Source organism: Leptidea sinapis, chromosome 2 (genome assembly GCF_905404315.1).
Source record: "Leptidea sinapis chromosome 2, ilLepSina1.1, whole genome shotgun sequence".
Taxonomy (NCBI): Eukaryota; Metazoa; Arthropoda; class Insecta; order Lepidoptera; family Pieridae; genus Leptidea; species Leptidea sinapis.
Genome location: NC_066266.1, coordinates 8,293,385 through 8,307,989, shown reverse-complemented (window position 1 = coordinate 8,307,989; position 14,605 = coordinate 8,293,385). Strand labels below are relative to the sequence as shown.

General features: G+C 34.9%; 2 protein-coding genes across 13 annotated transcripts in view; one reads left to right on the top strand and one right to left on the bottom strand.

Annotated features, from left to right (window-relative positions):
- The first annotated feature begins 2,066 nt into the window (after nt 1-2,066).
- Nucleotides 2,067-14,605, top strand: part of LOC126975514 (trichohyalin) — a 46,728-nt gene continuing 34,189 nt past the window's right edge. For 6 of the 12 annotated variants that reach the window (XM_050823467.1, XM_050823465.1, XM_050823484.1 and 3 more), the window contains exons 1-7: nt 2,139-2,198; nt 2,292-2,497; nt 5,466-5,657; nt 6,319-6,454; nt 7,764-7,905; nt 11,751-11,972; nt 12,491-12,615. In XM_050823467.1, the coding sequence (XP_050679424.1) occupies nt 2,154-2,198; nt 2,292-2,497; nt 5,466-5,657; nt 6,319-6,454; nt 7,764-7,905; nt 11,751-11,972; nt 12,491-12,615 (1,068 nt within the window). In that variant the 5' untranslated portion in view covers nt 2,139-2,153. Of the gene's footprint in view, nt 2,199-2,291; nt 2,498-5,465; nt 5,658-6,318; nt 6,455-7,763; nt 7,906-11,750; nt 11,973-12,490; nt 12,616-14,605 lie in introns of all 12 variants that reach the window. The other 6 variants (XM_050823453.1, XM_050823488.1, XM_050823508.1 and 3 more) reach the window with 6 other exon arrangements.
- The window catches only part of LOC126976022 (uncharacterized), a 61,795-nt gene continuing 60,602 nt past the window's right edge, over nt 13,413-14,605 (bottom strand). The window contains exon 4 of the mRNA XM_050824172.1: nt 13,413-13,502. Coding sequence (XP_050680129.1) covers nt 13,489-13,502 — 14 coding nt within the window. The 3' untranslated portion in view covers nt 13,413-13,488. The remainder of the gene's footprint in view (nt 13,503-14,605) is intronic.

Here is a 14,605-nt window from a genome sequence, read left to right as displayed (position 1 = left end):
GGATAGGATTGAGTAGTGCTGGTATGAGTAATTGAGGTAATTGGGAGGGAGAAATGAAAAGCAATATTTGCATATTATTTTTTATTATTATAATATTTATGTATATCATAATATTGTTGGGCAGCTGTTTTTGTTTCGTCTTCACCCACATATGTTAATTTTCCGGACAAAATTCGATTGATCGATCTGCACCAACTATACAAAATAACATTTATAGTTGTGTTATTAAAATATTGTTTCAACTTTTCTTTATGTGTGGTGCAATTAAAAAGATAATTTACCATCACATCTGCTATTTATATAATATGCTTTTTTATATATTTTTGGGTATATCTGTTTTTAAGATCCCAGTTATTATATTTTGAATGTCATGGAAGCAATTTTCTAATTCTTGATTTGGATACCATAACCATTTTTTATTATTACAATTAGATACAAAATCAAATTGTCAATGCCCATTTCTAGGCTAAATTTTGACAGATTTTACACTTAGAGACAATGTTAAATCATACAATAAAATTTATTATTTAATACCCTGAGGGTGGCATTTCTGTGGTATCATTAAGAATGTCATTTATGTTATAGTAACCTTTACGACACCCACATTTATTAATAATTACAATGCTCTTTTGGTATAAATTATATCATGATAGGTCAATTTTCATTTAAAAGAATGGGAATGAGTTATCTGCCACTTCTTCTCATCTCAAGCTTTTTCAAAGTAGTGATAAATGGAAAAATGTACTATTTTTGACATTCATAATATATAATAAAGTGTATAAAATATTGTAAATAAGTTTTAAAACTTATTTACCTGAACAGTATTGTAGGCAGTAAATGTTGTGTGGATGAAGCTTATCCTAAGATTACTTGACTCTGAACTTGTCCTGAAAATTAATGTGAATATGTAAAGATTTTGTTTTATAAATTTAATGATTTACACTGATAATGAACCAGTTTCAGCTAGAAATGCAACTGCACATGCAACTGCACATGCTAGAAAATCAGGTGTTTCCAGAATGATACAATATACCTTCAAAAAAAACCATCAACTCAACAAAGATTCTTAGTGGTGTGACTAAATCTGACAGAATAAGGAATAGAATCGAATATTACCTCAATATGTGTTAAATCGGAACGGAACTGCCAATGTGCTTAGCCGTTGATTACGATTTCTGTGTCTGTCAGAAAAGTGTATAACACAAATTCACTTCATCTTATAATATTCAAAATCAGATGTTTCAGGGTTTCTACCAACAAGACTGACCCAAGTTTTAAACTGCTCAGGAAATTTGACAGCATCTGGGAAATGATGCATTGAAATCTCTGAAAATAATAAACAATATTATTAAATAAATTGAGTGACTATTAAAGCCATCAGACAAATTGTGATAACCTAGTGTTATGACCATTGGGCTACTATTAGATTTTGGACTCATATATTGACTTTTCTCTTGATAAAAACAGTGTCAGAAGCCAGCACAGCTGTCAATTATTATTAAGTGTGTTAAACCATATAAGTCAGAGGGAGTCTGAAGTCTGACATAAGGTGATATGAGGGATTGGAGTTTAATCTTTGGGGCAAGATACAGAAAACCGGTATGTTTATAATAGTTTTAACCATGATTGCAAATTCAATCTACGGACCGGTAGTAGAACCAACCTTATATGATACTTTATTTATCACAAGATTAGTCAATAAACTATACTGTTAAGATTTAAGAGAATAATTTACAACCGAAAGAACAACGTCTCGGCATTACACCAAAGTTCATAAATTCCACAAACAAAAGTGTCTCTATCACGAAAAGTAGAAATTCACAGAATAAGGAGATTCTTCGAGTTAATTCGCAACAGCAAGGCGGAGGAACGCAAGGCTCGACTCGACGCACTTACACTTCAATTTCAATACCAAAAATATGCAAAATGGAACACAAGAGCTACATACATACGCAAACGCTAGAAGTAGCCGCCATTTTATGACAAGGGGGCAGGTTTCAAAGCGAGTGACAGCTGACAAAGCTTTAATTTTGGGGCCAACTAACAGATGGTACTACAGTTTTCTGAAAACGTCACTTTAAGGCGACTGTCCCACCCCTGTTCTAAATAAATCAATATCTTAGGAGTTTCCTTTAATATAAAGTCTAATAATTATGAATGAATCCGATTCGAAGAAAATTAACTTCAATAAATCAACAGTGAGTTATTAAAATATTCTATTTATGTATCAATTGAGTTTCTAATCGTTATAATTCTTATCATGCATTGTATAATCATTTAAATTCTTACAGCTTTTTAGCTTAAAAGCGGAGCTGCTGAAAAAGCAAGAGGAGGTAAAAGGTAAAAAAAATCTTCCACAGCACAAGATAGATAACTTTAAGCCTTCAATAAAAACAACAGATGGAAACCAAAGTGAATTTAAGAAAGAAAAAAGAAGTCTTAGAGATAATCTCAAAGCTGTTGATACCGATGAATTAGAAGCCTGTCGTAAGTCAAAGTAAGATAATATTATTCTTTATTATTTTATTTTCTTGTTTACTTAATTAAATGTAAGCAATTAACAAAAATTATTAAATTAATTGGTCATCCCTACTAATATTATAAATGTGAATGTAAGTTTGTTTGTTACACTATCACATCTAAACCACTGAAACAATTTCTATGAAATTTAGTACAGAAATTTTCTAGAACTTGGAAAAGGACATAACTACCTTTTATCATAAGAATAAGAAGTTTGGAGGGATTGAAATATGTGGTGGAAGTTTGCATGGAAGTACAACATTATCAAAGATACTACCATGAAACCTTGTATTTAGGTACTTGATAAGAAATAAATAAATATTTGTTCTAGCATTTTAGAAATTTCAACCTGTGTAGGGTTTAAATTGGGTATCAAACATGCAAAATTTTTATTTTTAGCAAAGGATGGAAAAACAAAATAAAGTAGCTTATAAAAATGTATTAAAATAAACAATTTATAGTTTATTTGCAAAGTATTCTAAAAAATATAATTTGCTGCCCAATTCAATTGGAATTGTTACAATAAGGACACATCACTAGTAAAAGTTAGTATAATACATAAATAAACATGTAAGTTGTAACTTTCATATTTATTTTGTTCATTTGACTAAAAATAATTCCAAGGAAGTTAATTAAATTGAATTAAATAATTAACACTTTAATTCCTTAATCTAAAGTATATTTTTTTTAAACACTAATGAGTGTATAGATTACTAAATAATAATAGTTACACTTTAAAGCAAAATATGGTTAGTTTCTACTACCTTCTAACACAGTTCCTCTAGTATGATTCACTCTCTCCCTGTGTAATGTTAGGAAGATGATATTCCTTATATTTATAACTAGCGAACCTGGAAAATGTTGTTTTGCCATATAAATTAAGTATTCACATCACCGCACAACCCTATTGTTTGTCTGAAATTTTGTATTAAGAATATATAGGTATTACTAAGTCTTCTTCTTCTTCATACGGGCGCTTTCCGCAACTCGACGTCATATGCACTTATTTTGCGTGCGAGGGTGGTAGAGGCTACTCCAACCAGCCAAGCTCCACCAAGAACTCACCCAACTTCTTACTGTCTCGGAAGACTTCCCAAAGAGCGCCTGGTGATCCCAGGTGCTTCGCCCTAATGTTTGCCACCTCGCTGCATTCCAGCAGGATGTGAGCGGCTGTTTCCTCTGACCCCAGGCAACCTCTGCATAGAGGGCCATTACTAAGTCAAAAGAGATATAGGTTCCACATGGTTAATCACCACTATAACATATACTAATAAACTCCCTGAAACATACTCCATCTTAAGGTAAGTATTATTCCAATTGTTTCAGTACTTTAGTAAAAGCATTCATATCAAATTACACGCTTTACATTACAGATATATTAAAGAATGAAAATAATTTATTTGGATTGGATGCATAGTATGTGTCAATAATGTGCACAAACGCAACATGCTGTGCTTACTTACGTCCAAACCATCTGTGCTAATAAACATGCCTGTGTAATACACATATTATGATATTGACTTCCTTGTTTACGACACTATTATCTTCTTAAGTTTATCTATGATGTTAAAACTCAATTGAAAATTGTTCTATTTTAAAACTATTTTTGTAATTAAATTTTAAGCAGCTAACATACACAGATAAGCTTCCTAAAGTTTAAGTGTTTGTTATTGTATGTAAAGCTATATACTACCTTATATTTTGAAATGAATAAAAAAAAATGGCAATTGTAGTGACTGCCATTTTTTGTAAAGTGAAAACTTAGAACTCTTAGTATTAATATGAAATTTTATTATGTTCAAAACAATTAAATTAATAATTTCAATTTATTTATAAAATATAACAAAAACACTAATCAAAAGATTTGATGTTTGAGTATGTTTGTTACATCATTATTCATATTATATTGTAATTGAAATGATTTGTAAATCGATGGAAATGTAAATCTTGGTATAAGAATGGCAATGGGTTTCTTGGTACTTCTTCTCATTAGCTCAAACCTTTACGAAGTACAACTTTTCACAAAACCCAAAATAAACTTATAAGATATACACAGCAATAATGTTGCACAATATGTCAGCTGTACAGCAACAGATATACTGCTATAAGCATTTCAGTGATGCGAGCTCATGAGATTGCACCCATCCATAAAGTATCAAACTATATACAGTGGCTCTACAATGGCGACTTCTTTACCGTATTCTTAAAAAAAAATTCAAAAATATAATACATAACTCACCTAAATAAATCAATTTTCCACCATATCATTTCCTAACAACCTGTAATGAATCTGATAGCCGCACATTAACATAGGCACCGACACCTACTCTGTTAAATAAATAATTTCTAAAAGTTTCTTTAAAAAATTAAAAATTTCGATTATTTACTTTAAATTTTAGAATTTTTTCGATTAAGGTTAGATCGCTGTACCTGTGTGTTCATTAAATGTCGTCATTACAGCGTCACGCTGTCTGTATATGTATATTTATTTTTTAAATTATATATCGCGTGCGCCAGTCATGAGCATGTCGGTGACGCGAACCCATAAGAGTTTCTCCTAACAAAACGTGCCCAACGCGGATAAAGAAGTGTTCACTTCAAAAATATATTATTACTGTATTCATTTTTGACGACCTGTATAGCCGAGTGGTTAGCGATCCTACCTACTAAGTTAGAGGTCCCGGGTTCGAATCCCGGTAGGTGCAAGCATTTATATGATGAATATGGATGTTTGTTTCCGAGTCATGGATGTTTAAAATGTATGTTTATATGAATTTATGTATGTTTAAGTAAGTATATTGTATTAAATATATCGTTGTCTTGCAACCTATAACACAGGCTATATACCTAATTTGGGGCAAGATAATTTGTGTAAAAAGTGTTTTAATATTATTATTATTATTATATTATGTTATATTATTTGTTGACAATATATGCCCTTACAGGTTAGCATTGGAGAAAAAAGCACAGCTGTATGATCATTTATCTGACGCCGTAGGGGATTCAAAATTAGAATCACAATTCTTAGTTGATTTTAAAGAGAAGAAGCAACAGGATACAAGTACAGCTGAAACAAATCACACTGAAGATAATGAAACAGTTTCTACTACTCATGATGAAGGGGATGATGGTGAATGGTAAGTATATTATACTGCGTATTACAGAAAGGGTATTACATCCCTTCAATACTACGTTATTTGAGTCATATGCAACAGATTTGTGTGCAATCACTGCAATCCAAAAAGTCCAATGCGACAAACTGATAAGGAAAAATACCGGAAGGCAACTAAACTCTAAAATTACTTATTTTGGTAAATAGAGAAATATCCCTTGAAATTGGGATTATGATTAAGGTGTTTGCAAACCAGACCAAACCATACAAAAGCGACTAATACATAGACATGCATGTGGTATGTGTTTATGTATTTTACATACATTACTTACTGTTATTGCGTCAGAGGCAACGCACCTGTAATCACAGGTGCGGCCTTTGAGGAAGGTGTACGCATTTTTTTCCAAGGTACCCGAAACACTGTACAAGGAAGCTCATTCCACAGTTTTGTAGTACGTGCAAGTCAGTTCCTTGAAAACCGCACTGTGGATGAACCACACTAATTTGTGGTATCGTGCGAAGTAGTTCGCGCAGTGTGCGGGGGAATGTCTGAAAATGTTTTGTAAATATTTTATAACAGCAGTGTGGGTCAAAATATTCGTACAAGAAATTGTAGACCACTTTTCTTTAAAGTAAGATTCGGTAAAAAAAGAAAAGGCAGTGAAGATCGATTTAATTTGTTTAAGGGTACAGTTTACAGACTGCTTGGGAAGAACACGGAAATGTCTTAAATCAGATCTTGATCTTTATAAAAAGAGAGACGAGGAATTACTGAAAGCAATGCCAAGAAAACAAGGCAGTGTTGATGACACAGAACCTCAGGTATGTACCTATATGTATTATGTGCGATGCGATATGTAGCCAGTAAAAACATGTTTTTGTAAACAACGAGTTAACAAACGAGCATTCTATTTATTAATAATAATAATTATAACATATCTTTATTAAAAGGTATGCACCCAGTTAAAATTACAATAATCTTATAATATATATAAATTACGTGACACGTTGTTTGTTCTCGATGCACTCCTAAGCTAATGAACGGATTTTAATGGGGATTACTTCATCGAGAACAGTTTGGTCCAACTTGAGAGATAGGATAGTTTTTATTTTGATTTGGGACCCAAAATTATTTTTCAATATTTGTTTTGTATGGACATATTTGTATGGAGAGAATTTAATGATACACGGTTTGACAGTTCCGCTGTGAAACAATTTCATTATAACAACAGGGAGAATATTTTACGAAACAATTCTTGATGCTTTGAAATATTATTAGCAAATTCCTATAAAATAGTATTTTTTTTTATTATCTACAGAACAACTTCTGTCACGTCAGCTAGTATATATTGTATAAAGTAAAATAATATAATACAATTAAATTTAAAAATTACATAAATTAAAATACAATTCTGTATTCAGGTCTATTTATTTCCTATTAGTCTCCTGGTACACTGAACGCCAATGCTTGTGAATTGAGCAATCCAGACCCCCGTCAGCGTGCTCAGGATCTCATTCTTGGATTCTCGCAATCGGCTCCAGAATGTTGCGGTACACGATCTCATGATCGCAAAGAAATCCGGTACTCTGGCCGCCGCGAACATGGCCGTCGCTAGCTACAGTACCGAGGCAACTCCAGCGGATACGATACGCATCATTGTATTGCACCCTGATGTTGTTGATGGCACGCCTGGTGTACTTTGCCCAAAGGTGACATGTATAGAAGCTTAGACGGTAGAAAGCTCTAAACAGCGTCACCTTCACTGGGACAGTACACTTAGCAAACCGACGACCGACCGAAAATTACAATAATCATAACTAGAATTAGATTAATTAATTAGATTGTATAAAAATAAGCAATTATTTTGAAGCACCAGCTTTCAAATAAATTAAGAATTATCAAAGTCGGTTCACCCAGTCGAAAGTTTTGAGGTAACAAACATATTAAAAAAAACATACCTACGAATTGAGAACCTCCTCCTTTTTTGAAGTCGGTTAAAAACTGATTACTATGAAAAATACGCTGTGTCACCTTGTTTCTCAAAAAAAACACCGGCCCCGTACATGAGGTACACACTTACTGTATTATACAAGACACCTTATGTAAATTATTCACTTTATTATTTGACAGATCACAGAACAACCAGAAAAAACGATTTTGGTCCAGAAAACAAATGACTATCTCCAGTCTTTAAGAGACAAATGGGAAGAAAAGGAGAAGGAGCTTCTAGCTAAAGACAAGGACATCCATTATCAAGATCTTTTGTTTGACGGTCAGTGGCGTTTTTTAATTTTTGCGGAATGTTTATCTCATTTCAGCCGGAAGACGTCCACTGATGGACAAGGGCCTCCCCCCAAAAATCGCCATGACGATCGGTCCTGAGCTGCCCTCATCCTACGTATTCTGGCGATCTTAACTCAGTCCATCTTGTGAGGAGCCTACCAACACTTCGTCTTCCGGTACGTGGTCGCCATTCGAGGACTTTACTGCCCCAACGGCCATCTGTCTGTCGAGCTTTGTGCCCTGTCCACTGCCACTTCAGTCTCACCATAATTTTGGCTATGCTAGTGACTGGTTCTGATTTCAACCTCTCCATTGCCCTCTGAGCGACCATGAGCTTCCTTATAAAGCCCATAGTTAGCGACCACGTCTGCGTTCCGCATGTCATTACTGGTAACTTTGTCTTGAGGCACTGTGGTATTTGGGACGAGAAGATATTACGGAGTTTTCCGAATGAAATGTTTGTAATAATCTTTATTTATATAAATCCAGTGTCCTGATGTTTGTTTCCAATGAACTCCTAAACTAATGAACAGATTTTAATGGGGATTACTTCACGGAGTGCAGTTTAGTCCAACTTAAGAGATAGGATAGTTTTTATTTCGATTTGGGTCCAATAATTATTTTTATTTCCAATATTTGTTTTGTATGGACATATTTTCTATGAGAGAATTTACTGACGCACGGTTTGACAGTTCTTCTGTGAAAAACTTGTTGTGTATCGATACCTCAGTTCCAAAGGATAACAATTTAAAAAAAGGGTTCTCAAACTAAATTATAAAAAAACAACTCGAGTTGTTACTGTGTAAAACGAAAATATTTTAGACTTATTAAGAAATAGGTATTGGAAGTATACGTATTGGACTTGTTTCTCTTTGGTAGGTGGGTTATCATTTATGGAACAATTACTCATACTTATACCAAACTTACTGAATTACAGACTTATTACACTTTTGAACTGAGGTAACGATATGATCCTCAACTTTGACCTTGGAAAAGCTCCGCCGATCAAATGACACACTCTAAGCTTGGTGGTCTACTGTAACGTGACATTGGCGAGTTGTGGTGCCCCTGCCACAGAAGCCACTAGAAAAAATAGAATAGTATACTTTACTTATTTCCATAGTATTTTGTCCTATGGTATATTGCTATGGGGCAACGCTGCCGATATTAATACAATATTTGTGCTGCAGAAGAGGGCTATTCACGCTATTTATAACCTAGGTCCTAAAGAATCATTGAGAGCAAAATTTAAAGAAATTAACATCTTGGCTGTTGCTTCTCAATATATTCTTGATAATGTAATGTATGTTCATAGGCACATAAGTGAATTTGCCAGAAACTGTCATAACCATAATGTTAACACCAGGAACAGACATAAACTTATGATGCCTACTACTCGGCTAAGTCGAGTTAGTAAGTCTTTTGTGGGGCGATGTATATGCTTTTACAACAAGATCCCAGAAAATGTTCAAAAAAAAAGTATAACGTTATTCAAAAGAATTGTTAAAAAACGTTCGTGTGGTAAAGGTTACTATAACATAAATGACTTTCTTAATGATACCACAGATTGGGAATGGAGTGACCGCCCTCAGGCTATTAAATAATAAGTTTAATTGTACAATATTACTTTGTAAACATATTTATTCGATGAAAAAAAAAGCCCGCTGAGTTTGTTGCGCCCATTCTTCTCAGGTCTTAGGCATTCATTTTGGAATGGGTGGTAGTTTTTGACTTTCAAAAAAGTGAAAGTGAAGTTTTAAGTGTTGTCACATCCTATTTTGAATAAAAACATTTGAATTTGAATAGAATATTTTACTGAAACAAAAACTGGATATGTTAATCTCTTGTTCAGTGTATGTAAGTGGTGTAGTATCTATAGTCGAGAATGAAGACGCGAGCATGCACGATTCAAATTATACAAGATCAGTTCGAGAAATTCGTTTACACATTGTAGTCACTGTTTTAAAAATAGCATTACAATAAATACAAGAGCAGATACGCCAGCCAATAGGGTTGGCCAAGCCATAAGGGTTGCGTTCTGGCGTTCTCTAAGTACGCTATAGATCTCAAGTTCATTGTAGGTTCAGGCATCCCTACTAATATTATAAATGTGAATGTATGCTTCTTTGTTACGCTTTCACGCCTAAACCACCGACTGATTTTGATGAAATTTATTACAGAAATAGACAAGAGCTTGGGAAAGCACATAGGCTACCTTTTATCGCATAAAATCTTATGGAATAAAAGGCTTGGCGGCGTTGTAATAGGGGGTGGAAATTTGTATGAAAGTTTGTCATTACTGAAGATAAAACATTAATAAATTTGTATTAAGGCACTTGATAAGAAATAAATAAATGTTTGTTGTAGAGTTTTTAAGATTTAGACCTTGGTGGGGATGAATGATGAATGGAAATACAATTTGCAAACTTAATAGTGTTATGTGAAAAAATAAAATAAAATAACAGGCTGGTCCGGGTGGACTTCCCGATGATGACGGTAAATTACTATAGGACTGCGTGCAGCCTAATCCGGCGAGCCAGCATCGGAGAGTCCCACCGGTCCGGACTGTCGCGCATTAGGCGCATTGTAGAAGCGCATCACATGCGCATGATGGCCGCAAAGCCATCTGTGTCAGCCGCCGCGAACATAGCGGAGTCTCAGCAGTAGCGCGGCAGTCCCATCAGCACCCGGAACGCGTTATTGTATTGAACGCGCAAGTTGCTGTATGTCCGCACTTTATAGTTAACCCACAGGCTGCTGATATAAAATGACTAACAGTACGTTTTAAAAAGCGCAACTTTGACAGTCTACGTGCACCGTAGAACCAAAACCTGCGGTCCAACACGTTGCATCGGACAGACAGCGCTCTGCGCTCCCTTTCAATATTCACATTGTCATTGATGATTGAAGTCCTCAGTAACCCAGTGACCCAAATACTTAACTTGCTGTACTTTATTTAGAGCTATACCATATAAACTGAAATTCAGAACGAATGTTTATCACTTGTTGTCCGCCCTGAAAATTATTATTTCACTCTTTTTCTGTATTTGAGCCCATGTGCTACTAGGACTCACAAATTTTCAGGAGCCTTCGTAAAGCACCAATCAATGGGCTCAGCAGCACCATGTCGTCTGCGTAGCTGATGTTGCTCACGTATACTCCATCAATATGACTCCCGATACCGGATCTGCTGAGCTCATCGATCAGTCGGTTGTCTGACTGAAGAGCATGAGAGCGGTCAGCCCCCTGCCTCTCCCCGCATTTCAGCCCGTACTCCTCCGAGGCAGAGCCTGCCCATCTTACGAAGTTCTTTTGCTTATTATACCAATGCATAAGTAACAGCACTTTATATTAATAGAAATTTTATTCCTCAAAATACCCCATAGAATGTGGTACATACATGTGATAAATCAAGGTAGCAGGCATATATTGGGGTCTTTCTACTCGTGTAATACCGTACAGTCTGCTTGAGGGCCAGAATGCCAATCGGCGGTAATCCCGGGCCTGAAACCGAACAGCGCGTCGTTTAGCGAAACGTATTAATCCAGATGCTTACTGAGCAGACTGTCCAGCACTTTAGCGATCACTGTGGCCAAAGAGATCGGTCTATAGTTACTAACATCAGATGTATCACCAGTTTTATTTTTAATTATTGGTACAAATATAGTGCGCATTAGATTATCAGGCAGATGGGAGTGACCTACACAACATAGATAGCACTCTCTGTAGTTGTACATCCGCGTGCTGCAGGTGCTCGATGCTAATGCTGTCGTGACCCGGGGACTTACTGCGTTGCCTTTAATGCGTTGTTATCACATTGTTGTGTTATTTCAGAGGCGAGAATGCACGGTATTGGATATTATTCGTTCAGTACTGATGAGACCGAACGACAGAAACAAATGGCAGAGTTAATGAAACGTCGTCAAGAAACATTGCAAGCCCAACGGGAGGCCGAAGAGATAAGGAAGAAGCGAGACGAGTTAGTAGCAGCTAGAGTTGCAGCCGCTAGAGCGAGGCAGAGAATGAGGGCTGGATTGCCCTCCGAGGACGCTGAAGGTTGGTTTACAATTATAGTTACTGACATATTAGCTGAACTTATACCATATAAATAAAAAATACAGTTGGGACGATTTTAGAAATTTTTCAAATACAATTGGAAATGTTTAAATGAAGTAAATAATTTCTGAACAATTTCTGAACGAAATTATCTTAACTAATTAGTTACTGTTTTTAAGAGTATACAATAAAAATAACAATCAACACGCCACGTCACTGACCTAAAATTTTTGAGTTTTGTGAATTTTCGGAGCCTTGAGCAGTTCGAGCCTTCGAATTGAAATAAAGTCAAAAGATCCGCAAAGTAACACCGAAGTACAATTCAATTTAAATCCACTGTGGATAAATTGTTAATTATGACAAATAATTTGATGCACGAAGTTTTAATCGAATAATACATTCAAGATTTTAATCATGCGTATGGATTTCATAGTTTCTTTCGAGTAAATGTTCTCTTATCATATACAAAAAAACTTCTGATATTAAATAGTTAGTAAATAGCATGAATGTTATTTCAGACAGGAAAGACGCCTTCCTAGAAAGTCTATTAGAATTTTTGCATGAAAAGAGAAACGAAGCAGACGCCAAAGCAAAAGAAGAGGAAAGAAAGCGTAAAGAGGAACTTGAAAAAGAGAGGCAAAAGGTACGTGATAGCTACATCCGTGAATGGGATTTGGGTAAAGAAGGAGTAGAAGGAGATATTAAAAAGTTTAAGGAAATGACACAAGAAGAGTATGTTGAGCAACAGAGATCAAAACGTATCGAAGAATTTGCACCACCTACAATGAACGACTCGTTGGCAAAGAGATCCGAGTACCTTTTTGATGCTCATGGTAGTAAAATACATTCTGAGAAACCAAAGACATGGTCTGAAGTAAGACATGTAACTCCACCAGCACCCATAATAAGCGATCAAAACGATGATGGTGCTAAAGGTCTATTTTTCTCTTCAAAAAAGTGTGAGCAAACTGTTACATATTTAAACTTTATTAATACAGAGGATACAACTCCCATAGAAAATGAGCTAAGCGAAGATGAGGATATACATTGCGATGGACTGAAAAATAGAAAACGAAATGCAACTCATACAGAAATAGCACCTCCACCAACTTTTCAATATTATGGTCCTAACCCTAAACATCGTAAGGCCGAAATCCCATTTGAGTCAGACATCAGAGAATCGTATGCAAAAGGTACTAAAAGCTTAGAATCTAAGTCAAGTGGTATACATTTACCAAAACATTATGATTTTACATTTGATTAAAATAAAAATGCATATGATGTGTGAATATTTTATTTGTTCAGTGCTTTGTATTTTTGCCATGCAAATATTAAATTATAAATGCTATCATAGATTTTTATCTTAACTAACGATAGCTGTACTCAAACTTAATACACACTATTATCACAAAAAATACTTTATAAGTTGATCAAACATTCGTGAGATCATAAATAACTTAACTAGTGCATAAGTATCTATCTAAATTTGTGCAAATGCAATTGATATTATAATCAATCAATAAAATTGACCTGTAGAAAAGAATAATAATATCATGAAATAAACCAAAAAATTAAGGTCGGTCTTTGGTCCAATTCCGTTCTTTTGAGCTTTTGCACTTACAGTTGTGGCAACAATGGTATCAGTAGTCGTAATAAATTCTTCAACAAGAGTTGTCTTTACAGTTTCTAAGTGAGTTGGATTTGCATTTTGCTGAAGTGCTTCAGGTGTTGGGATTTCACTAGATTTGACTAAGTTACTAACAGGAGGCTTATCTTTGTTTTCAACGTCTGCTATTTTAACTGTTACGTCTAAATAACTGGCAGCTGGTGACGAAATGCCTGTTGTTTCGGTAGGTATAATCTTAGGAGTGACATCATGTTTTAAAAATTCTGTGGTTTCTTCAAATGAAGATTTGTAGAATGGTTGTTGTGTGCATCTACAGATTGCATTTTGCTGAAGTGCTTCAGCTGTTCGGATTTCACTAGATTTGACTAAGTTACCAACAGGAGGCTTATCTTTGTCTTCAACGTCTGCTGTTTTAATTGTTACGTGTAAATTACTGGCATCTGGTGACGACATGTCTTGTGTCATGTCAGTGACATCATTTTTTAAAGATTCTGTGGCTTGTTCTTCATTTGTAGAAGGGTTGTGGTGTGCATCTACTGATATTTTAATTGTTTCTTGTAGATCTTGATTTTCGGGACTAACGTTCTCATTTTGGATTTCTGTTATTAGTTCATTTCCAGTAGTCGGTATTGTATTATCAATAGTATCTAGCTGTGTATCAAATGTGTTAGTAGAAGTTTGTGTTTCTTCTCGTTCTACTCGTTTGATAGATTTATCGTTACTAGGTTCGATGTGAATTTCTGTAACTAATTCTTTTCTTTTCTCTACGCTTCCATATTCATAGAGATTAGTTCACCAGATTTTTGGTGAGGAATTTTGTTTTCTTGCAATTTGTTTTGTGCACTCCTTCTTACACGTTTCTTGTTTGTTTTTTGAGATCTTGAGATTAAATCTGCAAAGGCTTCGTTTTCCCTGTCGAAGTTCGGCCCGTTGCATAGATCTCCTTTGCATGGACATGTTACTTTCCACGTTCTTGTTGTGTTACAAAAGTACGAATAAAATTCAT